This window comes from Mus musculus, chromosome 10 (assembly GCF_000001635.26).
Source record: "Mus musculus strain C57BL/6J chromosome 10, GRCm38.p6 C57BL/6J".
In the NCBI taxonomy this organism is placed as follows: Eukaryota; Metazoa; Chordata; class Mammalia; order Rodentia; family Muridae; genus Mus; species Mus musculus.
In genome coordinates, this window is record NC_000076.6 from 99247965 (window position 1) to 99272577 (window position 24613).

General features: G+C 45.8%; 1 protein-coding gene and 1 long non-coding RNA gene across 2 annotated transcripts; one reads left to right on the plus strand and one right to left on the minus strand.

Moving 5' to 3' along the window:
• Positions 1–15266: 15266 nt before the first annotated feature.
• Positions 15267–19525, plus strand: Dusp6 (dual specificity phosphatase 6). The gene is made up of 3 exons (NM_026268.3): positions 15267–16127; positions 16580–17017; positions 18028–19525. The coding sequence occupies exons 1-3, from the start codon at positions 15728–15730 to the stop codon at positions 18333–18335; spliced, it is 1146 nt and encodes a 381-aa protein (NP_080544.1). The 5' UTR covers positions 15267–15727; the 3' UTR covers positions 18336–19525.
• Gm34921 lies at positions 18900–22935 on the minus strand. The gene is made up of 2 exons (XR_380738.4): positions 22399–22935; positions 18900–21043 (listed from the first exon to the last, which is right to left on the minus strand). It is a non-coding gene; the product is annotated as a predicted gene, 34921 (long non-coding RNA).
• Between the last annotated feature and the right edge of the window lie 1678 nt (positions 22936–24613).

The window sequence follows — 24613 nt, forward strand, 5'->3', positions numbered from 1 at the left end:
AATTTATTCCTTCCTATGTCTGAGACTTTCCTCCCTATCAGTATAGAGCGGTGGTTCTCAACTTTCCCAATGCTGTGACCCTTTAATACACTTCCTCCTGTTGTCGTGACCCCCCCAACCATAAAATTACTTTTGTCTGTTCATTTATAACTGTAATTTTGCTACTGTTATGAATCATAAGGTAAACATCTGTGCTTTTCAATGGTCTTAGGGGACCCCTGTGAAAGGCTCATGTGACCCCCAAAGGGGCCTCAACCCTCAGGTTGAGAACTGTTGTTATATAATATCCCCTTAAGTCTCTTCTTTGGTGCAGGCTTATTGATCAAGATCACTACTACCATTACTACTTAGCTTGAAATGTCCTTATATAGCTGCAGTAACTTTAAAAGGTGACTTTGACGGTGCAGTCAGTCATTTTGGTCGGCAGTCATTTACTCTCAGGGCTTGAAATACCTCATTTCCATGCTTTTCTTGAGTTTATTCGGTTGCCTTTGCTTTTGTTAGTAGACTGGCATTTTCCCCTTAGAGTTTTCAATATTGCTTCTTTGCCTTATGTTTTTGACATCTTGACTCTAATCTGTCATGGAGAAGTTCTCCTCACATCATGTCTGTTTTGAATTAGAAATGCCTATTATGTTTGAATGTCTACATCTTTCTCTAGATTTGGAGAGTTTGTTTGTTTGTTTGTTTGTTTGTTTGCTATGCAGTCATTGAATATATTATTTGTGCCTTTACTGTGTATCCCAGCTCCTTCTATCCTGTGTATTCTCATGCTTCCCGTGGCTGGATTCCAGAGTTCTGGGACAGTGTGATCATCCTGGGTGGCTTTATGATATTTCCTCTCCCTTGTCCTCTGTTCCTGATATTCTATCTCCTGCTTGGTCAAATCTACTCATAAAGCTTTGCCTCTTTCCTTTCTTTGATTTTTATTTATTGAGTTTTTTCATTTCCAACATTTCTATTTAGTTTTTTTATTTTTCTTCAAAATCTCAATTTCCTTGATGGATTTTTTCTATGGTTTTTTTTTTTAATTCATTTTGCCAGTTTTCTCGTCTACTTTGCTGAATCTTTCTTTTCTTTTTAAGATTTATTTATGTATTTATTATGTGTACAGTGTTTGCCTGTATGTATTCCTGCAGGCCAGAAGACAACATCAGATTTCATTACAGATGGTTGTGAGCCACCATGTGGGTGCTGGGAATTGAACTCAGGACTTTTGGAGGAGCAGCCAGTGCTCTTATCCGCTGAGCCATCTTCAGCCTCTGAAGTTTTCTTATACAATGTTGCCTTTCCTCCAGATCCTCCATTGAATCCACTTGCTTGTTTGAACCATCTTTCTGATAATTAACCATTTTTACTTTTAAAATCACCTTAGCATTTTCTCTACTTCAGTGTGACACTCTGTCGTTGGTATTTCTCCTGTTTCCGTGTTGCAGTTCACGTATCTGTTGACTTGTACATTTTCGGTTATGTAGGGATCTTGATGAGCAGCCCACTCTACTTGAAGCATCATTTAGAAGGAAACAGAGTGCATGTGGAGCCATCTTCTGCTGCCCCCCAGGGAGCTGCGTGTTCGAAGCTCACCCCTTGGTGTATCACCAACCTTTCTCCTCTGTGTTTTTCAGAGACTCTTTCATTCCCTCTGTAGATTCCCAGTAGTCTTTTGCTCTTCTTTGGGAAAGAATCTTTTTTTTTTTTTATTATTTCAATTCCCCTTTTCACTGGCACACAGAGATAGCCGGTAGCCTTCCATCTTACCCAGAAATCCTACTTCATTTTCTTATGTAAAATGAAATACTTGGATGCCCACACTCTGATTATGGTCAGATAATCTGTCTTTGGTACTAGGAACCTATCCGTCATCAAACATAGCCATCCTCTCCAGTTTCAAGTTCTGACACTGTTCTAAGAGCACTGTAACTTCTGTCCTGGATCACAGTCTGTCTCCCTTTTGTCTTTTTATTTTTTTAGTACTTGGGGAATGAATTTAATGGCCTCAGATATTCTGGCCAACAGATCTACCATTGAATGACAGCTCCACAAGGTCACATGAAGTTCCCCAGACCGGCACTGGACTTAGAATTGTCCTACCTCAACTTCCCAAGTTACAGGGTTACCAGCCTGTTACTGGCCACCAGGCCTGGGCTCCGAACTGCTCTTCTCTTGAGCAGAGCGTGCCTACGTGACTTAGTTTTCTGTCTCCAGAATGTCTTACTAATACTGAGCATAACTCTTTTTTTCTTTAAAGGTAGAAACAAACTCATTTTGACAAGACACACGAGTCTCAGTACGTTATGAATCCTCTCATAGGTTCAAGTGACCCTCCCCTTCTAATCAAAATGAGCAAAGAGATAATAACATATGACCCAGGGCAATGGATTCCTAATGGTGCCAAAGGTAGCTTCGGGAAAGGGCCTGACAAAGGTGTCCTTTACTATAATGACGGACAGCAAGCTGCAAAGGACAAAGAATAACCTGAAAAGATTATGCTTGATTCTTAACTTAGATGTTGTATAACTTCCTCCTACCACGTTCGGCCCACAATTCTTCGAGAGTTCTAATAGGAACCGTGTCCATTCCACCTTTGTTCCTAGTGGGAAAAGCCAGGTCTTTCTTTACAAATGTCTCTCTCTGCAGAACAGTGGTTGTAACCAAGGGGCTGCAAGGGCCCTTTCACCTGGAGAGCAACAGGCTCTTTGGAAGATGTCACTTCCTCCTGGTTAGGGACTATGCGGTGTCTCTGCAAAAGGGTCCCTCCAAGAGGTTCTGCCGATGCGTTTGGATCAATCTTCAATCTCTCAGTAGGCTTGGGGAAAAAAAATGTTGTGTAATAAACCATTAGGGGGTGGTGGCAGTTTCTTCTCCCCAAGAGAAATGATTGCGACTCACATTTAAAATAACATTTCTCTCCTTTGCTGGCTACAATTGCAAGAGTCTCTTCAGCACCACTCTCTGCATGAGGTAAGATAAGTATTTTGTCATCTTCTATTATTAGGGAGGGATTCTGAGTCACACAGAAGCTAAGCGATTTTTTTTTCTCCCGGCCTCAGAAATAAAAGGATGAACACGAAGCTGGCTGATGAGCACATTATTTTAGGAGGAGGGCAATCGTGTCAGTGTTGCCTCATTTTCCTGGACAACTGCACCGGCTTCCTAGTCGGTTTCTCTGCCCGCAGTTTCTCTCCTCCCCGAGCTGCACTCACCCCCACAGTTACCAGAATTATATCCTAAAACCATGTCACACTTCTTTGTCACACACCTCTGACTGGGGAGTCCGTGCGGGAATCTCAAGCGCAAATTCTTTAGCTTGGTGTTTAAAGCCCATTTCCGGGATCCTAAGCTGCCTCCCTCACTCACGTTCCTTCCCAGTCTTTTACTCCGACACTGCTCAGCCAAACTGCAATGATCATGTATGTCCATCCCAAAGAGCCTCGTGCATTTCTCTCCGGTAGAGCGCCTTCCTTTTCTTATCCCTGGGGGTTATGGTTTGGATCTTGAATATCTCTCAAAGGCTGTGTGTTGAAGGGTTCCTCTCTAGCCTGGGGAGACATTGGGAGATGGTGGAGACTTTAGGAAGTGGAGCTGGGTTAAGTTAGATCACTGGATGTGCACATTTGAAGGAGATAACAGGAGCCCAACCTATTACTGTCCCTCTTTCTTCCTTGACCACCAAGAAGTGAGCATTCTCTTCTTTGTTTTCTCCCATGATGCTTTGCCTATCACCTGTGCCAGAGCAACAAAGCCAGCTGATCACCACCTAAGATCTCTTTAAAAGTATTATCTGTTACATTTTAATGTATACTGGCCTTTTGTCTGCATGGATGTCTGTGTGAGGGTGTCCTCTGGGATATCCTCTGGGAATGGAGTTATAAACAGCTATGAAATGACGTGTAGGTGCTAGGAATTGAACCCAGGTCCTCTGGAAGAAAAGTCAGTGTTCTTACCTGCTGAGCATTCTCTCCAGCCTAGTATCTCTCTAACTGTAACTCCAAATACATTTCCCTTCTTGTGGTGGTTTGATAGGTTAGGTCCCGTAGGTTCATGTGTTTGAATGCTTGGCCATAGGAATGGCACTATTAGGAGCTGTGACCTTATTGTGGCCTTGTTGGAGAAAGTGTTGTCAGTATGTGGGTGGTCTTTGAGGTCTCCTATGCTCAAGGTCTGCCCAGTGTGGGGTAGTCCCCTTCTGCTGCTTGCAGATCAAGATGTAGAACTCTTGCTTCCATTAGCAGCATGTCTGCCTGTAGGCTGCCATGCTTCTCACCATGATAATAATGGACTGAACTTCTGAACATGGAAGTCAGTCCCAGTGAAATGGTTTCTTTTGTAAGAGTTACCTTGGTCGTAGTGTCGATTAAGTGTTTTTTGTTTTGTTGTTGTTGTTGTTTTTTTTTTTTTTCATAGCAACAAAAAGCTAACACACTTTGAGGGATGGAGGGACGAAGGGAAGTTGGAGGAGGATACTCTGCTCTTCCACCGGGATCCAGTTCACATGGAGGTTTCTCTGGGTCACTTCCCAGTGCTGCTTCTACTTCCCCCTCACCTCAGAGTAGCTGGCACTCCCTGCTCTTGTTCCCATTCTCCTCTCTTTCTATTGCAATTATACTTAAAAAAAATTACATTCTTGCCACTGAAGCATGTGTTTAGCTTCCCCAGTCCGGTTTCTATTTTGTGATAACTTAGCTAGAATCATTTCCTATGCCACACACTCAATTCAGTCCAAGAGCTACCTCCTAAGAAACATTGAAGTTGCTCTCAGGGACTCCATTCTTCCAGGCAACCCTGGATCTGGGTACCATGTTCCAGTCACCTGAATGTACTCAGGGAGCCATGCCTGCTAGGGCAAGCAGATGGGTCCTGTCTAATATTATGTCTTTTGGGGTAAAGTTTGGCATGTATAGGTAAATGATAAAACTTGATTCATCTTTCCAGATAATTTTCATATTCTATGACTGTAGTTTATGAGTAAGATCCCTTTGTGTGGGTTATCACATGGAGTTTCTCAAAGTATAGTCCCCCTATCTGTGCTCTACCTGGCTGCAAGGCTACAATTTAATCTCCTGGGTCCCTGTCTAGACTTTAAGAACGGGAATCTTTGGGATCCAGGTATGACAGCACATGCCTTTAATTCAAGCACTTGGGAGTTAGAGGCAAGCAAATCTCTGTAAGTTTTGAGATCAGCCTGGTCTAATATATTCCAGACCAGCAAAGTTACGTGGTAAGACCCTGTCTCAAACACATAAACACAAACTCTCTCTCTATTTCTCCCTCTCTCTCCCCCCTCTCTCTCACATACGAGAGAGAGAGAGAGAGAGAGAGAGAGAGAGAGAGAGAGAGAGAGAGAGAGAGAGAGAGAGAGAGAGATGAATTTTAAAAACAAAGAAACAGCCAGGCATTGTGGCCCACATTTTTAATCCCAGCACCCAGGAGACAGAGGTAGACAAATGTCTGAGTTTGAAACCAGCCATGACTGCACAGGTCTTCCTAGCCTTGAACTCATGATTTTACTCTGGCTGACACTGAACCTGCAATCCTCCTGCCTCACACTGGTGAATATCTGAGATTCTCTACCTATGCCAGGTCCAGCTTGGAAGCTTCATGAGTGCATTTTTCATTATGAAAGTGAAACTCATACCACATGTAACTGGACTTTACCCCATGAGCCTTGGCCATGAGCATACATAGAAAGGAGTCCTTGTCCTTGTCGTTCTCCTAGTACCAGGGCCACAAAGGTCTCTTCCTCAAGCAAAAACATCAGGTCTTTTGGTCTCATGGAGGCAGATCCTAAACTCCACAACTGGAGGCTACACCGTGATGCTGCCTGGCATCTCAGTCACACAACATCCTTGGGTCACAACTCCTCTAATAATAGCCTATTGTAAGCCCATTGATTTCAGCAATAGGAATAATTTTTCATTTGTGCCTAGTTTGAGCTTGTCATCTCAGAATATCAGAGAAGTGAGGCAGGAGGATTGCAAATACAAGGCAATTTAATAGGTAATTTAGTGAGACCCTGTCTCAAAACAAAGGGCCGGGCCAGCAAGTACCTTGAATGTGTAAGGCAGTGGGCTCAATGGGCAGAAACACACACAGTGAAGAAGAGGGTTCATCTGACATCTTTTATGCTAAGTAAAAAAAAAAGTCTCTGGTCACTAAGATGATCCATGTTAAAGAACATCACAGTCATCTATACTACATGTGCTTGTGTATGTGTGTGTTTATATATATGTGTGTGTGTGTGTAATATGTATGTGGTACATATCTTTTGTTTCAGCACTCTGAAGGCAGAATTGGGTGAATCTTTGTGAGTTTAGGCCAACCTGTGATACATAGCAAGTTCCAGATTGTCCTGGGTTATCTACTGAGATCCTGTCTAAAAAACAAACAAACAAACAAAAAACAAAAACAAAAAACAAAAAAACTTGATATATCATACTATATACTACTATATAGTGGTTATGTTGATTTACATAAAAAGTAAATTCTCATACAGGAATCATAACAAAGACAGAGAAATGCCTTCATAAAGCACTTTTATTTGGAGCACTGGGTAGGTAGGGACACAGCCCAGCAAGCACTCGACTTTTGATGTTTGGGTGAAGACTAAAGCTTTTAGTGGGTTTAGAAGACCCTGGGGGGTTAGATTTTAAAAAGGTTGATGCTTGCCAGACACTTAACAAAAATAATCTTGTTCGCACACATGTAAATGTTGCTATAGAAACTGTAGGCAGGTGGATGGTTCAGAGCTGCTGTGAGCTTGCACTGCAGGTCTTAGCAGAGTCTTCCTCATCCAGGAGTGGAAGATTCCTTTTGGTCATACAAGAGTGGCTTTCACACCCAGCTCTGAGCCTCCCCCCAACCCCCCTCATCTGACAAACTCCTGCAGGGCATTAATTCAAAGGGAGAGTGGAAATTCCCAGAGAAAGAGGTTCCCTATATCCCCCGAGTCAGTATCAGTGTGTGTGCCCATCAGGGATGCAAATTTCAGGGCACCAGGAGACCATGGATCCATGGCTCACCCAGTAGATTTCCAATCCCTTTGTGGTATGATGAATGTGTAGCCCGCAAACAGGTGTGGCTGAGCCTGCAATGATGGAAGATAGAAAGCACCTGCTACTTCAGCAGGTATGGCCTGGAAAACCTCTGGAAAGCAATGTGCATGTGCGCCATCTTGGTTCACTTGGGTTTCTCCACATCTCACACAAAAAAAATGTACCTGGCGTGGTGGCTCATACTTTCATCTTAGCACCGTGAAGGCAGAGTGGTGTGGATCTTTGTGAGTTCAGGCCAAGCTGTTATATATAGTGAGTTCCATGCCAACCAGAGCTACCTACTGATATCCTGTCACAGAAGAAAGTAAAATTTGGAACTGTTTGCTTCAGCAATAACAAGGAGTGGTTAAAAAAAAATCCAGTCATCATTATCGTCGTCGCTGTCGTCATCATCATCATCGTCGCTGTCGTCATCGTCACCGTCACTATTATTACTGTTATTAGTGTGTGTACTTTGTTACAGAGATGCATGTTCTGGCCCAGGTATGGATCAGAAGCCAGAATTGGTTCTCTCCTTTCACCTTTGCCAGGGTCCTGAGATTCAACTCTGGTCACCAGGCTTGTATGACGAGTGACTTTTTAAACCTCCTGAACCATTTTGCCCTCTTAGTTTTTATTTTTCCTCAAATATTATGACTGTTTTTTTTTTCTCTATTCCTGAGAGTTAAATTGCTGCTACTGTGTTTTTTCATTATATGATCCTTTTAGGCAGGGCTAATAAACACTTATGCAGAGTTGTGTGTATGTGTGTTAGTTATCAGTGAAAACAGGTAGCAAGCAATAGATTATTCTTATTTTAGGATTCCTACCCCTTTCCAAATATAACCCAGTAACTGCAGTAGTCCAGTAGAATAGTGTCATCTGATAATGCTGGAGAACATGAACTATAAGGAGATGACATGATTTCCCTCACGTCACACATTACAAAGTAGCTGAGCCAGGACTGGAATCTAGGTTGGTCAGACGCCAAAACACCCCAGCCTTGACCAGTAAGATAATATTTAACTAATTACGTGGAAACTGCCATTGTACAACAGGTTAAATGCACAACAGGTTGTACAGTGTCTTTTGTGCCCCTAGGTCGGTGCTGTATAAACTAACAGACCTTCCAAGGGACGGGGATGCGAACTGGGTCCCTGTCATTTAAGCTCTGGCTTTGCAATGATAAAAGTTAAATAATGGTATACCCACTTTGCAGGATTGTCATGACGCATCAATAGTTTTACAATCGTTTCTTTACTGGGAGGTAGACATGTGTGCATGGCCCACACGTAGAGGTCAGAGATCAGAGGTCAACTTGTAAAATTCAGTTCTCTTTTACTATCACATGGGAACAAGCTCTGGTTGTCAAGTTTGGGGGCCAAGAGCCCTTACCGGTTGAGCTATCTTAACAGGTCAGTCATGAGAGATTTAATATGTAACAATCTGGTTACAAATAAACTGTAACCACAGCCTCATGCCACAATGTGTCAAGACTTGACTCTGTGAAGAATCCATCAGATGGCTTGAAGCCTCATTGCTTACACTGAAATCTGGGGTTCTCATCAGTATATTTGGGGGGAGGAGGTTCTGGGATAAGTTTGAGAAACCAAATTAAAGCATGAATGAGGTCATGCCCAGTGATTGCTTTTTCCTTGGGTAGCATCCTTTTGTTAAGGTCCATCCTTTATAGGCAAGTTCTGACTGCTGTCCTCCCTTTATGTGTACGGGCAAGCAAATGGTATGGACACCTCCTTCATTAAACTGAACTTAACTCAGTTCCATGGAGTTACAGTCGTGAGCTGCCATATGAGTGCTGGGATTTGAACCTGGGTCCTTTGGAAGAGAATTCAGTGTGCTCTTAACTGCTAAGCAGTCTCTCCAGCCCTCACGAACCAACTTTTTAAAATGCTACCTCAAGAAATTAGACATTATCCGGATCCACCCAGTTAACCTGGGTAAGGTGTCATTTGAGCTAGGCTAGGACATCTCCTCTTTTACCCCATTGTTAAACTAGAGTGAATTAAACTGGTTTGGGCAGTCTTTTGAGGGGTTAGCTGCAAGTGAGGAACCTGGCAGGCTATTAGGCTGGCTTCAAAAGGAGTGTTTGGGGCAGGAAATAAAACTTCTCAGTGGAGTCCAGTTCCATAAAGATCCGGCTGAGAAGTGGACTGACTGCAAACCAAGATCAGATGGGCCGCTCTGTTGGTATTGGTCCTGGGGGCTACACGAAGCTTTGACTTTGTACACAGCCAATCATGCATCTGATCAGGGCTTCCTGGTGTCGATCCATTAGGCCTCTTGCATTCCTGTTTCTGCTGTTCAAGCATAGCTTGCTATCTTTTCAGGCCCCTGTCAGGAGAGTCCGTCAGGATGAATCTCATACCCTCGGGTACACCTTTATTTTAAACCAGATAATTTCTAACTGTACTCTTCAAAAGGGTTAGATTCCATCTTGAGGTTTAACAGCTCCAAAGGCTGTTGCAATTTTGAAGGCCCACCCCCACCCCCACCCCCGGGACATCTAAGAGTAAATTGTGAATATATCACATGCCTATATTTTAAGTCAAGAGCTTCGAGAACACCCTCTTCCTGTTTGTTGAAAAAAATCTGCCTAGCTATTTTCACATGATGTGTTAATAAATGTCCGTTGTTGCCAGAGAGATTATTCCAGGAAGATTAAAGGTCATGCCAACTCATCCAGGTCCTAGAAGTCCCAAGGCTCCTTCAACTCAGGAAAATTCCTGCAAAGCCACATTGCTTCTGCGAGGGCCTGAAGAACATTTATAGCCATCGCACAGAAGCAAGGATGCAGGCCCTAGCTTTGTTTCTGTTGCTGTGATAAAGGACCCTGGCAAAAGCAAGTTAGAGGCGGTGGGAGTGTTATTTCAGCTTATAATACCAGGTAAAGAACATCAGTTTGGAGGAAGTTAAGGCGGGGATTTCAAACAGCTAGCCACAAGCCCTCCCCAGGCAAGAGAGGGAGGAAATTAATTCATGCATGTTCACCTATATTCAGCTCGAATTCTCTACTCACACTTGGGGACCCTCTGCCTAGGGAGATGCCCACAATGGGGTTTGGTGTCCCCCACATCAATTAAATGTAATTATTACAATCCCTTCACCCATTGAGTCAATCTAGACCATCTCTCATTGAGACTCCCTTCCCAGATCACCCTAGGTTGTACTAACCACTAATGTTAACTATTACCGTGTGCCTCCATGCTTAGGAGAGTGGGACCAAGAGGGCTTTCTATGTTCTCTCGTTTTGAAAAAGGTCTCCTGTGGTTGGGAGATGTGGTTCAGTGGTAGAATACTTACATAGCAAATTTGAGGACCTGGTTTCAATTCCCAGTACTATAGTAAATAAAGCAATAGCCTCCTACATGTGAATAATATTCTAGAAAGAAACGGAAGACATTGTTATCAAGGAAGCCTGTGGTCTGTCTCATGGCTAGAACTCTAATCATGGAAGAGAGTTTTTCCTGTGAGCCTGAGCAGTCAAAAGGTCCTGGGCAGACAAAGGGCCAACTGCGACAGCGAGTTAGTTTTATTCAAGAAGTGAATAAAGCTTTATTCAGGCTAACTTTACTAAAGCAGTGATTTAAAAGAATATCATTTTTGTGGGGACTGGGGCAGCAAGTCTGTTATTTTAAATGGTAAAGGCCGAGGAAAAGACTTCCAAGTTCAAGCAAAGCCTGTGTGGGCTCTAGAATGAATTTAAGGCCAGCCTGGGTAACTCAGCAAGACTCTCTCAAAATAAATAATTTAAAAAGGACCACGCGCTCTTTCCAATCGATCTCCAGTAACACGGGTGGGGGTGGGGTGGGGTGGGGTGGGGTGGAGCAGAGGGGGAGAAGTCACTTTCTTTGTATCCTACATTTCTAAGTTGTCTCTTATCTCCATATTCATTTGAGAAACTATTCATATTCCTAAATGTCCTTTAAGCAAATACATATATTCCCAACTTTACACGTTTATGGATTCCCCTTCTTGCTTAGCTTTCCACACAGCACTTCTACTTTCTCGCACCATACATCACTGTTGTATTTCTGGACTGATGGGAAGGTGCGCTCAAGGAAGGGAAGCAATCTTTAGTTTAAAAAAAAACAAAAAACAAGAATGAAAAACCTATTTTTGTATGTATTTTCATATATGAGTGTGAGGTCACCAGTGTGCTTTGGAGCCAGAAGACAATCTCAGATGTTGCTCCTCAGGACTCATGCGCACCTTGATTTTTGAGACAGGGTCTCTTACCAACTAGACGGGGTTGGCTGGCTAGTGAGCGCCTGTGATCTTCCTATCACTACTTCCTTAGTGCTAGTGTTGCAAGCATTGGTTTATTTTCAATTTATTATTATTATTATTATTAATGTATAGATAGATAGATAGATAGATAGATAGATAGATAGATAGATAGATAATGGGTTGGGTTTTTTTTTGAGACAGGGTTTCTCTGTGTAGCCCTGGCTGTCCTGGAACTCACTCTGTAGACCAGGCTGGCTTCGAACTCAGAAATCTGCCTGCCTCTGCCGCCCAAGTGCTGGGATTAAAGGCATGCGCCACTACTGCCCGGCTTCAATTATATTATTTAAAAACAACAAACAAACAAACAAACAAAACAACATGGGTTCTGGGGATCAAACTTGAGTCCTCATACTTACAAGAAAAGCCAGTACTTTACCGGCTTGTCATACGGATTTCATTCCTACTACTTCCCTAAAACGTGGAGTGAGAGAAGAAATGAAGTGAGTGAAGAAGTGAAGTGAGGCCCAGGGCTGCCTCCATATTGGTGAGTCATACAGGTAAGGTTTGAATTCAGGCCCATGCTCCTAGCTAAGGAACTGTGAGAGTTAGAACCCACGATACATACCCTAAGGAAGAAAGAACTATTAATCTTGTGAATGGTTGACTAGTGAAGAAAACCACTGGTGTGTGCCACGGAGCCTTACCCTCCCTTAACGTACGTGCAGTGTGTGCAACAGAACCTGTGGTCAAAAGCTGAAATGTACAACTTAGGCAAGTTAAAATCTTTGTGTCTTAGCAGGAAGTAGGAGCTTAATGATCCTTGGACGTGGTCACCTCAATTCTGGCCTCAAGCCCTGAGCACCTTCTCTGCTTTAGTTTAGCCTCGGGTCAATTCCTTCATCTTCCTTACCTAACTTGTGTTAGGTTTTCTAAAGACTGCACAAAATTACTCAGGGAGACACAGAAACAAGGCCGTGTCCACCCTACAGCACCGTTCCATAAACTCTTTCATCTGTCTCGGTGTAATGAGCCGAAAACATTTTTTTAAAATGTGCATTGGTAGTTTGCCTTCATGTATGTTTGTATGAGGGTATGGGATTCTGGAGTTACAGTTGTGAGCTGCCATATGGGGGCTGAGATTTGAACCCGGGTCCTCTGGAAGAACAATCAGTGCCCTTAGCCGCTGAAACATCTCTCCAGCCCCTGTAAACCAACTTTTTAAAAGGCAACCTCAAGAAGTTAAGACATCCCAGTCCACCAAGGTAACCTGGGTAAGGTGTCATTTGAGCTGGAGTAGGACATCTCTCTCCTGCTTTGCCCCATTATTAAACTAGAGTGAATTAAACTGTTCTGAGCAGACCTTTGAGGGGTTAGCTGCAAGTGAGGAACCTGGCAGGCTATCAAGCAGACTTAAAAGGGAGTGTTTGGGGCAGGAAATTAAAAAACAAAACAAAACAACAACAAAAAACCAACCAAACAAAAAAAGCAAACAAACAAACAAAAAAATCCGACCTTGGCCAAAAAACCTCCCAAAGTGCTCAAGCCATTTTGCAGGTTAGCTCAAAAACATATAAGCATATCAGCTAACGGGCATGACATTCCCACACATGGTGCCCACTTAATATTACAAAGACCCTGTAAAATACAAGAAAGATGACAAGGAGAAAAAACTGTAACTGGATATAGTTAGATCGAAAGGTCAAATTTCCTGAAGGAAGTGGGAAAAAATTCAGACTCAGAAACATAGGTACAAATGCTTAGAGCTCTCCACCAGTGTGCAAAGATATTATTATCAACCTCCCAACTGTCTGGTGCTTCACTTCAAATTTTGGTAAAGAAAAACCCAACCTGCTTCCCTCTTCTGTTTGGAGGTTGAGGCTTGTCCTTCACGTTTCCGCGGAGCACCCCACTTCCCTCCTCCTAACCATTGGTCCCACAGACTGAAATGTCTCAGGGTGGGAAAACCTGTAACAGATGGGGAAGGATCTGGGGGCGTCAGCTGCAGCACAGGCCTACCCCAGCGGGAGTTGGAAGCTAGCCAATGAAATATGGGCGTTTTGTTCCCAGTGCTGCCCAAAAAAGGCGCGGAGAGAGGTTGGAGGCAACCCCCATTTTCATCAAAACGCTCCTTCTGGGGCGCCTGCCTGCGGGAGGGCTCCAAAATTGGCTACTTGGACCTCCAAGTCGCCCTGTTTTAGCCCACATTTCCCAAACCCCGGAAGAGGCGGGTGATTAAAAATGCAAATTGCTTTGCGGGCGACAGTAGGTAGGACCCGGCTGCGAGGCGCTGGGCTGGGGAGATCCCGTGACCTTAGACGCCCTCCGCGCCCCGGATTCGGGAAGGGCCGCAGCCGGCGCTTCCGCCTCCCGGTCGCGGCCGGACAAAGCCCAGCTCCTTTCCCTGGGACCCGAGGGGCTGACCGGATCGGGACGCGCGCCTTCCGCAGGGCCCGCCGTCGCCGCACACAGGTGGTTTTCCGTCCGGGAGGGGCGGCCTCTGCACTTTTATATAACAATAGAACCGAGCGCGCCGGGGATGCGCTCTTGTCGCCGTCGCGGCCCCCGCCGGCCACGCCTCCATCCGGCTCCGGTGCCGCCTCCGTCCTGAGTTGCCTGCGGGTGGTGCCCATGAGACTTCCCAACCCTAACTCTGGAACCATGGGGTCCAGACAGGGACACCTCTGGCTCCTTTTCCGCTCCAGGTCTCTCACTAGGCGACGGTTCCGCGACGGCCTTACAAGCGATCACGGGGTCGTCGCGTGTCCTGCCCCCCCCCCCCCATCCCCCAGAGCAGCAATGCTGCGGCCAAAGCGCAGCGCGCAAGCGCGTTTGGAGCTGCTAGCGTGCTCCTTGCGGGGCCCGGGGACCGCTGCAGCCTAGAAAGGATAGGGGACCGGCCTCTGTCCACAACCGCCACTGTTTACGCTTGAGTTCCCGCAGGCTTGCAGGTCTCCGGGGTGCAGGAAACGTTGGTGAGGCCTGTCGTCCCAGGCACCTAACCTAGGCTGCCTTGCCAGACCGGTTCCTCTTAGAAACCAAACTCTGCTCTTGGCTCCAGATCGTTAAAGGAGCTCGACTCCCCAGGCTCGATGGGTGACCGGTGATGGTGGTGGGGAGCAAGATCTCCGGAACAATGGCTCAGAATGCCCCCACTTCACCGGAGCAGAAGAAAAGTGCAGGGATAGCTGACAAGGTTTTGGGTGCTTACACCACCCGCCCCCCCCCCTCCGCTGCCGCCAAGAAAGTTGAGAAAGCCCGGGGTTGGGGCGCTTCTGGTTTTCTGGACAACCAAACGCTTGTTTGCTTAGTTGCTTTAAAATGTTTCAACAAAACACTAGTTTGTTTCTAGAGATGTTGGATTAGCATTTAACACTTCGTTGGGTCGCTAAAGCCCAGGCAGTCCACCAGTCCCAACACAGCCTCGCCTAAAAGGACATTAGAACAAACAGAACTAGACTTTTAAAAGAGCCAAACAAATGCCACACACGATCTAAAGGAGGACCGGGTTGGGGGTGGGGGAGCAGGGGCGGCGCTATGGCGGGCTTGGATCTAGCGTTAAAGAGAATTAAAAAGGGGGAAAACCCCTCAAGTTTTATTAAGGCTAACTTAAGATTGTAAGCGTCGCGAATAAGGGCTTTTGTGCTTGCTAATTGCACTACTGGTGCGCAAGAGTTAGACGCGAAGTGTGAACTCTAAACAGAAGGAAACACGAGACAACTTTAGTGCCCTGGTTTATGTGCCCTGCTCCTCCTCCACCGCCGCCTCCTCTTCTTTCTCCTTCCTCCCGCCGAGCCCGCAGTTGCAGCTTGTTTGCACTGGGGCTTATCCGGAGCGGAAATTCCTTTCCGTTTTTGTGAATGACAAACTCATTAACAATTCATCAACACAACCTGTTCCAGCCGGCCCGTCCCCACGGCAACAGCCCCTTCCGCAGCGCGCTCATTGGCTGACCGAGAGAATGTATCCATTGAGACGCTGGCTGTTTGTATCCATTGAGGAGCTGCCTCGCACAGGGGGTGTGCTCTCGCGGAGTCCTAGGGACTGTGAGCAAACCCAGTCTTGAATAATCCGGCGAGAAACACCGGGTTGGATCCGAGGTGCAGCCTCAGAGGGAAGGATTAAGAGCCGCTAGACTTTTTTTCTTTTCCCTTTTTCTCCTCTCAGTGGCACGGAGTCCGAATTAATTGGATTTCATTCACTGGGTAGGAACAAAACTGGGCACCTTCATTCAGAGAGAGAGATTCATTGACTCGGAGAGTGATCTGGTGCAGAGGGACCACCGACTTGACTTCTGTGTCGCTTTCCCTAACCGCTAGCCTCGGCTTGGGAAAGGCGAGGCGGAATCAAACCCCGCTCCGAGAGCGGGAGCTTCGCGCAGCGTGCTCGGCCTATGCCTGCCTCGAGGGGCGTCTGCTAGGCACCCCGCCTTCTCCTGCAGCTCGACCCCCATGATAGATACGCTCAGACCCGTGCCCTTCGCGTCGGAAATGGCGATCTGCAAGACGGTGTCGTGGCTCAACGAGCAGCTGGAGCTGGGCAACGAACGGCTTCTGCTGATGGACTGCCGACCACAGGAGCTGTACGAGTCGTCACACATCGAATCTGCCATTAATGTGGCCATCCCCGGCATCATGCTGCGGCGTCTGCAGAAGGGCAACCTGCCCGTGCGTGCGCTCTTCACGCGCTGCGAGGACCGGGACCGCTTTACCAGGCGCTGCGGCACCGACACCGTGGTGCTGTACGACGAGAATAGCAGCGACTGGAATGAGAACACTGGTGGAGAGTCGGTCCTCGGGCTGCTGCTCAAGAAACTCAAAGACGAGGGCTGCCGGGCGTTCTACCTGGAAGGTATGTTGTGCGCCCCGGGTGCAGGGCTCCGGGCTGGGACTGCAGGCTGGGGAAAATGTTAGCGAGGTAGCGATCGCCGCTTGCATTGCGCTTAGGGGAGCTAGCTGGGCCACCGTGGTAGCTTCTCCTTCAAGGGTTAATCAGGCACCTTTCTTTGGGTAGGTGTAGGATTAAGGTTCACAAGAGCTGGAAACGTAGTTCAGGGTGCAGCTTGGCACCTCGCAGCTCCTCGAAATATTAAGAAAAGTAATCTTGTGCATTTCCAGATTCAGGAGAATAAGTGTTCCCAGGGTAAGCAGCGGGTAGTGTTCCTAAAGGTGCGCATTGAAGCGTGCTTCTACCACTGCCGGGGGTTCCTAGGGTGCCTGTCCATAGTGTTCTTTGTGCTTCTCACTAGCTGTAAATTACTACAGCTTCTCCGGTTACAAGATTGCTTTTCTTGTTTCTGGCAGGTGGCTTCAGTAAGTTCCAGGCCGAGTTCGCCCTGCACTGCGAGACCAATCTAGACGGCTCGTGCAGCAGCAGTTCCCCGCCTTTGCCAGTGCTGGGGCTCGGGGGCCTGCGGATCAGCTCGGACTCTTCCTCGGACATTGAGTCTGACCTTGACCGAGACCCCAATAGTGCAACGGACTCTGATGGCAGCCCGCTGTCCAACAGCCAGCCTTCCTTCCCGGTGGAGATTTTGCCCTTCCTTTACCTGGGCTGTGCCAAGGACTCGACCAACTTGGACGTGTTGGAAGAGTTTGGCATCAAGTACATCTTGAATGTCACCCCCAATTTGCCCAATCTGTTTGAGAATGCGGGCGAGTTCAAATACAAGCAAATTCCTATCTCGGATCACTGGAGCCAAAACCTGTCCCAGTTTTTCCCTGAGGCCATTTCTTTCATAGGTGAGACTAATTTACAGTCATTCATAGAGTTGAAGATCTTAATCTGTTTTCCTGCAGGCTGTTTTGCTGGACTGCAGGTCTTCTACTGTCTTTAAGAGTGTTAATTCTTGTTTACCTTCTTGCTTAAAGGGAAAACAGGGCCCGTTGACGTAGCAGATCGGGGGACTATTTGAGCCATTTAATTCATACTTTTAAAAGGAGGCTGTTCCAATCAGCCATGTTTTCCTTATCTCTAGACGACAGGATGTGAGAGGAGAGTGAGTTAAAAGCACTCACTTGCAGACAAGAATTCTAGTATTGCATTATAATTAAAAAAATATATCTAGGAGTTATTTTAGGACACCCAAGTTAGTTGTTGGAAAGCAGTTTGAATACTAGCTGTTACCTAGCTGAGTGATACTGCAGGGTACTGGTTACTGTGAGCCTCTGGGTAACCTGATCCCCCGCAGGAAGGACTGTGGGCTGAGAGCCTAAGAGAAGCGAAGCTCCAGGCATTGTAGTGCATTTCCTATTACAAAGGAACTCATTTTCAGGCCATGTAGACATCCTGTTCCTTCTAATGGGCTGTCCCCTGTGACTTCCCTCTCTCTTTTAAAATGCCTGAATACCCCCATTGTTAGCTGCACAACAGTTGGGAGAATAATTTAATAGACCCTTGCAGTCTGCTTGGTCTGTATGAGAGGCATTCAGGACCGGATTGCAGGGTTTCTGGTATTCACAAGTTGAGGCAAGGAATGTACACACATTAAGGAGTTTTTTTGTTGTTAGAAACTTACTACAAAAGCTCCCTTTACAGGAAATAATCTGAAATATGTGATTGTGTTCAGTGTGCATGTTTATCTCCCGTTATACATTTTCTGGTGCCTTCGGGGGCTTAGTTGCCACATATAATTGTTGTTTACTATTCCTTCTGAATTCAGACTTCAGGCTAAGCATTTTGCAAAGGCTTGGTTCCTTTTTTTTTTTCCAGTCTAGTGAACTCTTGCCTTTTTTTGTGTGTGTTCCCGCAGATGAAGCCCGAGGCAAAAACTGTGGTGTCCTGGTGCATTGCTTGGCAGGTATCAGCCGCTCTGTCACCGTGACAGTGGCGTACCTCATGCAGAAGCTCAACCTGTCCATGAACGATGCTTACGACATTGTTAAGATGAAGAAGTCCAACATCTCCCCCAACTTCAACTTCATGGGCCAGCTGCTTGACTTCGAAAGGACCCTGGGACTGAGCAGCCCTTGTGACAACCGTGTCCCCACTCCGCAGCTGTACTTCACCACGCCCTCCAACCAGAACGTCTACCAGGTGGACTCCCTGCAGTCTACGTGAAAGGCACCCACCTCTCCTAGCCGGGAGTTGTCCCCATTCCTTCAGTTCCTCTTGAGCAGCATCGACCAGGCTGCTTTCTTTCTGTGTGTGGCCCCGGGTGTCAAAAGTGTCACCAGCTGTCTGTGTTAGACAAGGTTGCCAAGTGCAAAATTGGTTATTACGGAGGGAGAGATTTGCTCCATTCATTGTTTTTTTGGAAGGACAGGACATGCTGTCTCTAGATCCAGCAATAGGTTTGCTTCTGTACCCCAGCCTACCCAAGCAGGGACTGGACATCCATCCAGATAGAGGGTAGCATAGGAATAGGGACAGGAGCATCTGTTCTTTAAGGCCTTGTATGGCTGTTTCCTGTTGCATCTGGAACTAACTATATATATTGTCTTCAGTGAAGACTGATTCAACTTTGGGTATAGTGGAGCCAAAGAGATTTTTAGCTCTGTATTTGCGGTATCGGTTTAGAAGACAAAAAAAATTAAAACCTGATACTTTTATCTGATTATTGTAAATATTTGATCTTCAATCACTTGACAGTGTTTGTTTGGCTTGTATTTGTTTTTTATCTTTGGGCTTAAAAGAGATCCAAAGAGAGAAAGAGCAGTATGCCACTTCTTAGAACAAAAGTATAAGGAAAAAAATGTTCTTTTTAATCCAAAGGGTATATTTGCAGCATGCTTGACCTTGATGTACCAATTCTGACGGCATTTTCGTGGATATTATTATCACTAAGACTTTGTTATGATGAGGTCTTCAGTCTCTTTCATATATCTTCCTTGTAACTTTTTTTTTCCTCTTAATGTAGTTTTGACTCTGCCTTACCTTTGTAAATATTTGGCTTACAGTGTCTCAAGGGGTATTTTGGAAAGACACCAAAATTGTGGGTTCACTTTTTTTTTTTTTTTTAAATAACTTCAGCTGTGCTAAACAGCATATTACCTCTGTACAAAATTCTTCAGGGAGTGTCACCTCAAATGCAATACTTTGGGTTGGTTTCTTTCCTTTTAAAAAAAAATACGAAACTGGAAGTGTGTGTATGTGTGCGAGTATGAGCGCCCATTTGGTGGATGCAACAGGTTGAGAGGAAGGGAGAATTAACTTGCTCCATGATGTTCGTGGTGTAAAGTTTTGAGCTGGAATTTATTATAAGAATGTAAAACCTTAAATTATTAATAAATAACTATTTTGGCTATTGAGCGTGTTTTTATTTTTAAGTGTCTCAGTCTATGAAGTTACACACTTAAGGGGTGATTGGCAGAGCTGGTAGGGGTAGCAAGGTTATACTACTCATGTCTTTCAGATGAGGTCTGAAATTTTGTTTCAAGTTAAGACCTCATAGGGTAGACTGACCACTTCTTGCAATACAGATAAGCCTTCAGGCTTCATTAAGATTTTTTTTTATTTAAACCCTTCCCGGAGAAGTGAAGCCCACAGTATAAACATTGTTGAAATATAAAGTTTGGATATTCACAAATGGCATGGCCCCCAGAAGGCTGTCCCAGGATAATGGCAGCCACATGTTAACCTCTGTCTTCCAGAGTCCTCCACTCCATAATCCTTGGGCATGCCAGGAAGGAAGTAGAATAATTTTTTCCAGGATGTCTAGTTCTGACCAGAATGATCCTAGCATGAGCTATCCTGGGTCCCTTTCTCTCTTTGATTCTCAGGACATTGTAATGGTATGTTGGCTTTCTCATGGACTTGCATGTGGTTTTTATGTTTGAATGTTCACTCTGCTGGGTGAAATCTTTTGTTGCCAATTTAAGTCTGCTTTTGTGCTTAGCTATTTTAGGACGTAGGCCAGAACCACCATTGAATCTTAGTTATAGATGGTTTTTAAGTTTTCCTCTGAGCCAAAGGCTTAGGCATCCTCTTATTCTTCTGAAGGCCTTTTTCTGAGCTCAGAAGTAGGCACACTAAATTAAGAGGAGGAGGCATGCATTAGTACCAGAAGTGCTAGGATGTGTTTTGGGATATCACGCCTGAGCTCCATCATTTTGAAGTGGGAAAAAAAGATGCTTTTCAGCCCAGCATCATGGGAGATGACTCTTGTGCTACCTGACAGTCTACGTGTAGTTGGCAAGTGGATTTTCATTCGACAAGCAGTTGTGTCAACTTGTCTTCTGGGAGTGACTTTTTTTAAGCGACTAACTCCAAGGGGGTGGGGGTGGGGGGGGGGAACCAGAAAAATAATCAAGCCAGGCTCTATTTGGGTGTCCCAAGTCAGCAGGAACACAAAGCAGAAATGGACCGCAGTTCAACTTGGCTCCCGTTCATCCGGGTTCTGAAGAGTTTCCGGTTCTGAAGAGTTTCCGGTCCTGGCTCCTGGCATTTGCAAGCAGTGGTTGCTGTCTCGCTGCAGCTCAAGTAGCTGACTGCTTTCTTTCCTTTTCTCTGATTTCTTCTCTCTCATTTCTTTTTTTTTTTATATTAAAGGGGGCTGGGGTGCGGGTAATTTGAGTGTGTCTCCCTCTTCGTGGATCATCTCTGTTCCTTCCAGAACTTGCATCCACCCGAGTTCCTACCGCTGGGCTCAACCCGGACAGCTGGCCTCCGCAGCACTTCCTCTTGTTCCACTGTGCGTTTGTTGTTTTGTCAGTCCACTTCTGAAATTAATAATGTTTTCTGGCCAAGTGCCACAAGCCATTACCACAAAGGGGAAGTAACACATATGAATAGCAGGAAGCCGTGCAGGGTCACAGTGTGAGCTGAACCTGTGGAGGGAACATAATTGAGGCTGGCCCATTCAGCAAGTGTCTGAGTGATTGCAGGCAAGGGGAGCTTACAGCCTTCGAGCGGCTCAAGCTGTGAAAAGGGGGGGAAAAGGTTTCCAATAAATTGGAAGCAAATGGTCTTTGTCACCAGTCTGAGCTAAAGGAGAGTTTAGGGCCCCCATAAAGTTGCAGTGTTTGGGGGGTTTCTCCGCTCCTGGCATATTGTTTCATAAGCCTGGTGAACACAGGGCGCCTGTTTCCTCTGTTCCCACAAAAGGGTTCATGTTAAAAGGGTGATTTTTTACGGTTCACCTAGGCCAGGAGATTCAAAGAGCTGTCTGCTTTTCTTCTGTTTCTCCTCTGAACGGTGGGAGCCAGTAACGGACCAACAGCAGGAGCCCTCACCTCACCCTGCCTCTGCCTCCTTCTCTTCCTGCTACCCTTTGTGCTTGCAAGGAGCCAAGGGAAAGCTATCATTTTCCTTCTCAAAGTTGGGCTGCTTTCCTGAATGGAGCCCTCATGGTTACTAGGGCAACCTTTGCCAGCAGCTGCAAGCTCTCTAGCCAGGCCTTCTTCATCACCTGCTATCCCCATTAGAGCCATCCTCCAGTCTGGGAGAAAGCGTTACCTTCCCTGCCTTGTGTTGGGAGGGGGGAGGCTCTGATAGGAGAAGGGGTTGTCTGCAGGTTTCAGGGGTGCTGCAAAACCAAACCAATAACCCCTCGGGGTGTGCAGCAGCTAATGGGATGAACAGATTTCAGGGTTAAAAGTCGGAGTTAGGAAGTTTTGTCTGGTGATAAAAATACCAACAGTCTTTAGAGGAATGAAAAATATTTGCATGGACTTTAAAACTGGGTGGCATGAATTGTGATTCCCCTTCTCTCGCTAATGGAATGAGTAGCCCAGGGCAAGGCTTTTGGCCCCACTAAAGGGTTTGGTTTTTTTTTTTTTTTTTTTTTTTTTTTTCTCATCTGTGAAAAGATGCTGATCTATCCTTCTAGGCTCCTTTTATAATTCTAGCCTTCTGATCGTGGATCGGTGATACTCTAAAGGTTAAAATGAGAGGGTCAGGTGGCAACAACCCCGTCTATAATAGATACTGCATACTGTGCATTGTGGGTAATACTCCTCTTAACTTCTCAGAATGGCTCTGTGAGATAGGCTCCATTATTGTTCTCTTCCAAAGAGGAAACTGAGGCAGGGATCCCCCCTTATGGCATCTAGTACTCTATTAGGGAATCCCTGTCCCTGCCCCTCTTCCTTCTCCTCTTCCCCTTCCCCCTCCGGTGTGTGTGTGTGTGTGTGTGTGTGTGTGTGTGTGTGTGTGTGTGTGTGTGTGTGTACAGTATTGTTACCTTTTCGAACCGAGCTTTGGGGCTCTGTTTGCTGCAGACTGCTTGTCCAGTCAGCGTTGGCTGCTCTTCACAGCATCCTGTGATGCTGGGTAGGAAGCGGCGCCTCCATTTTATAGCTGAGGAAGTGGAGTAATCAGAGGTTACACGGGCCGGCAGGGATGCCAGAGCCAAATCATGAAAAGGCCAAGCTGCCGGGCCTTTTCATGTGTCAGTTCATCTGGAAGCTTCTTTCCTTCCTCTCCGGAGAGAAGTTGCCCAACCTTGGGCCGATTAGCACATAAGTTACAACACTGATGTCCCTCAGGATCTCTAGTTAGCATCATGGGGCCTGGCCCCGACCTTTGCTCACACTCCTGGGTCAGCTCAGCGGAGGGGGGGGGGGGGACTTCTGAAAGCAGCTACCTCCTCCCTCTCAGAATGGCTCTGTGAGATAGGCTCCATTATCTGATTTCTTCCGGAAGAGATTTGTGAGAGAGAGTCAGGGTTAGGGGAAGGGCAAGAGAAAGAGTGGAGGTCTGCAGACCAAGGGACAAACAGCCAGCGAAGAACAGGAGATGGGCTGGGGGAGGGGGTGGGGGTGGGGATAGTAGAAACACACGGAAAGAACAGGTCCTGGGGTAGCTGATGGTAGGACAAAATCCTTGAAAAGCCCTTAGAAAACCCGTCCACAGATTTGAAGCTGTTTCACAAGGACAACTTGGGCTGTAAATTTATATGCCGTGCCTCACATGCAGTTTCCCAAGTACCCTGCAAGACTTTCAAAGATTCTAATACAATCCTTGTGTCTTCGGTGCTCTCGTAGCAGTTGGCTCTGAACAGGTCCAGTTTGGGGATAGGAGCAGGTGTGTGCGCATGCGTGCGCGCTCCCCTGGGCGCTGGGGCGATTCTTTCAAACGTCTTTATAGTCCAAAGGGAATTGAAGGGCACAGAACAAAGTTCAAACAGTTCACAAATATTTATTCAGACCTTGATGTGAGTCTGTTTGAAGAAAGAAGGTGACAATGAAGGACAGCTGAAGACCTTCACTGAGTCCTCCAAAGTCAAAGGCAGGGCCAAGCCTCCAGGTGTCAAGGGATGTTTTCTGGATGTCCCAAATCATTGGGTCCTCTAGGGACAAGTGGACTTCTTGTCTGTCCTGCTTTGTTTCAGTCATGCAAACAACATTTTATACCCTGTATTTTAATGTTTACGAAGGGATGGACGGATAGCGTGCAGCTTCACCTAGCGACTTCCCTAGAAGCAGAGACCAGATGTGACAGGAACATTTTCAAAGATGAAGTACCAAAGGCACTATATGTTCTTTGAGAATGACACCTTCAAAGAGAGCAAGAAAATCAACGACAACAAAATCTATTGTTCCTCCTCTGTTAGAATTGTCCCTTTCTGGATTTTGGAGAAAAATCTAAATTTTTAATAATGTTTAAATTTTAAAAAATGCATTCTTTAAATTTTTTTTAGTTGTACTGGAGATTGAAATCAGACTCTTTGGTATATTAGGCAAATACTCTTGTTTTTGTTTTTGTTTTTTTTGAGACAGGGTTTCTCTGTATAGCCCTGGCTGTCCTGGAACTCACTTTGTAGACCAGGCTGGTCTCGAACTCAGAAATCCGCCTGCCTCTGCCTCCCAAGTGCTGGGATTAAAGGCGTGCGCCACCACCGCCAGGCTAGGCAAATACTCTTACTATTTAGCTACATGCCCGGTCCATCCTGACTACTTTGTGTGTGTATACATAGTTGTGTGTGTACATGTAGTTGTTTGCAGAGAAGAGAAAACAACCTTAGGTACTATTACTCTTGGTCAAATCCACTTTGTTGTTGTTGTTGTCTTCCAAAAAAAAAAAAAAAAAAAGACCAGCAAGTTCTCGCCGGGCAGTGGTGGCACAAGCCTTTAATCTCAGCACTTGGGAGGCCGAGTCAGGTGGATTTCTGAGTTTGAGGCCAGCCTGGTCTATAGAGTGAGTTCCAGGACAGCCAGGGCTACACAGAGAAACCCTGTCTTCAAAAAAAAAATCAAAAAATAAAAAATAAAAACAAGGTCTCTCAAACGTCGTGGAAGCAGGTGAATTTGGCTAGGGTGGCTGGCTAACAAGCATTAAGAATCCTGTTGGGCTGGAGAAATGGCTCAGCAGTTAAGAGCACCGACTGCACTTCTGAAGGTCATGAGTTCAAATCCCATAACCAATGATGGCTTAGAACCATCTATATTGAGATCTGA

Bases quoted from the DNA above. Each gene is read 5' to 3' on its own strand.
- Dusp6 (NM_026268.3), top strand. From the start codon at position 15,728: ATGATAGATACGCTCAGACCCGTGCCCTTCGCGTCGGAAATGGCGATC. The intron at 16,128-16,579 runs GTATGTTGTGCG...TGTTTCTGGCAG, and splicing joins CCGGGCGTTCTACCTGGAAG to GTGGCTTCAGTAAGTTCCAG. The intron at 17,018-18,027 runs GTGAGACTAATT...GTGTTCCCGCAG, and splicing joins TGAGGCCATTTCTTTCATAG to ATGAAGCCCGAGGCAAAAAC.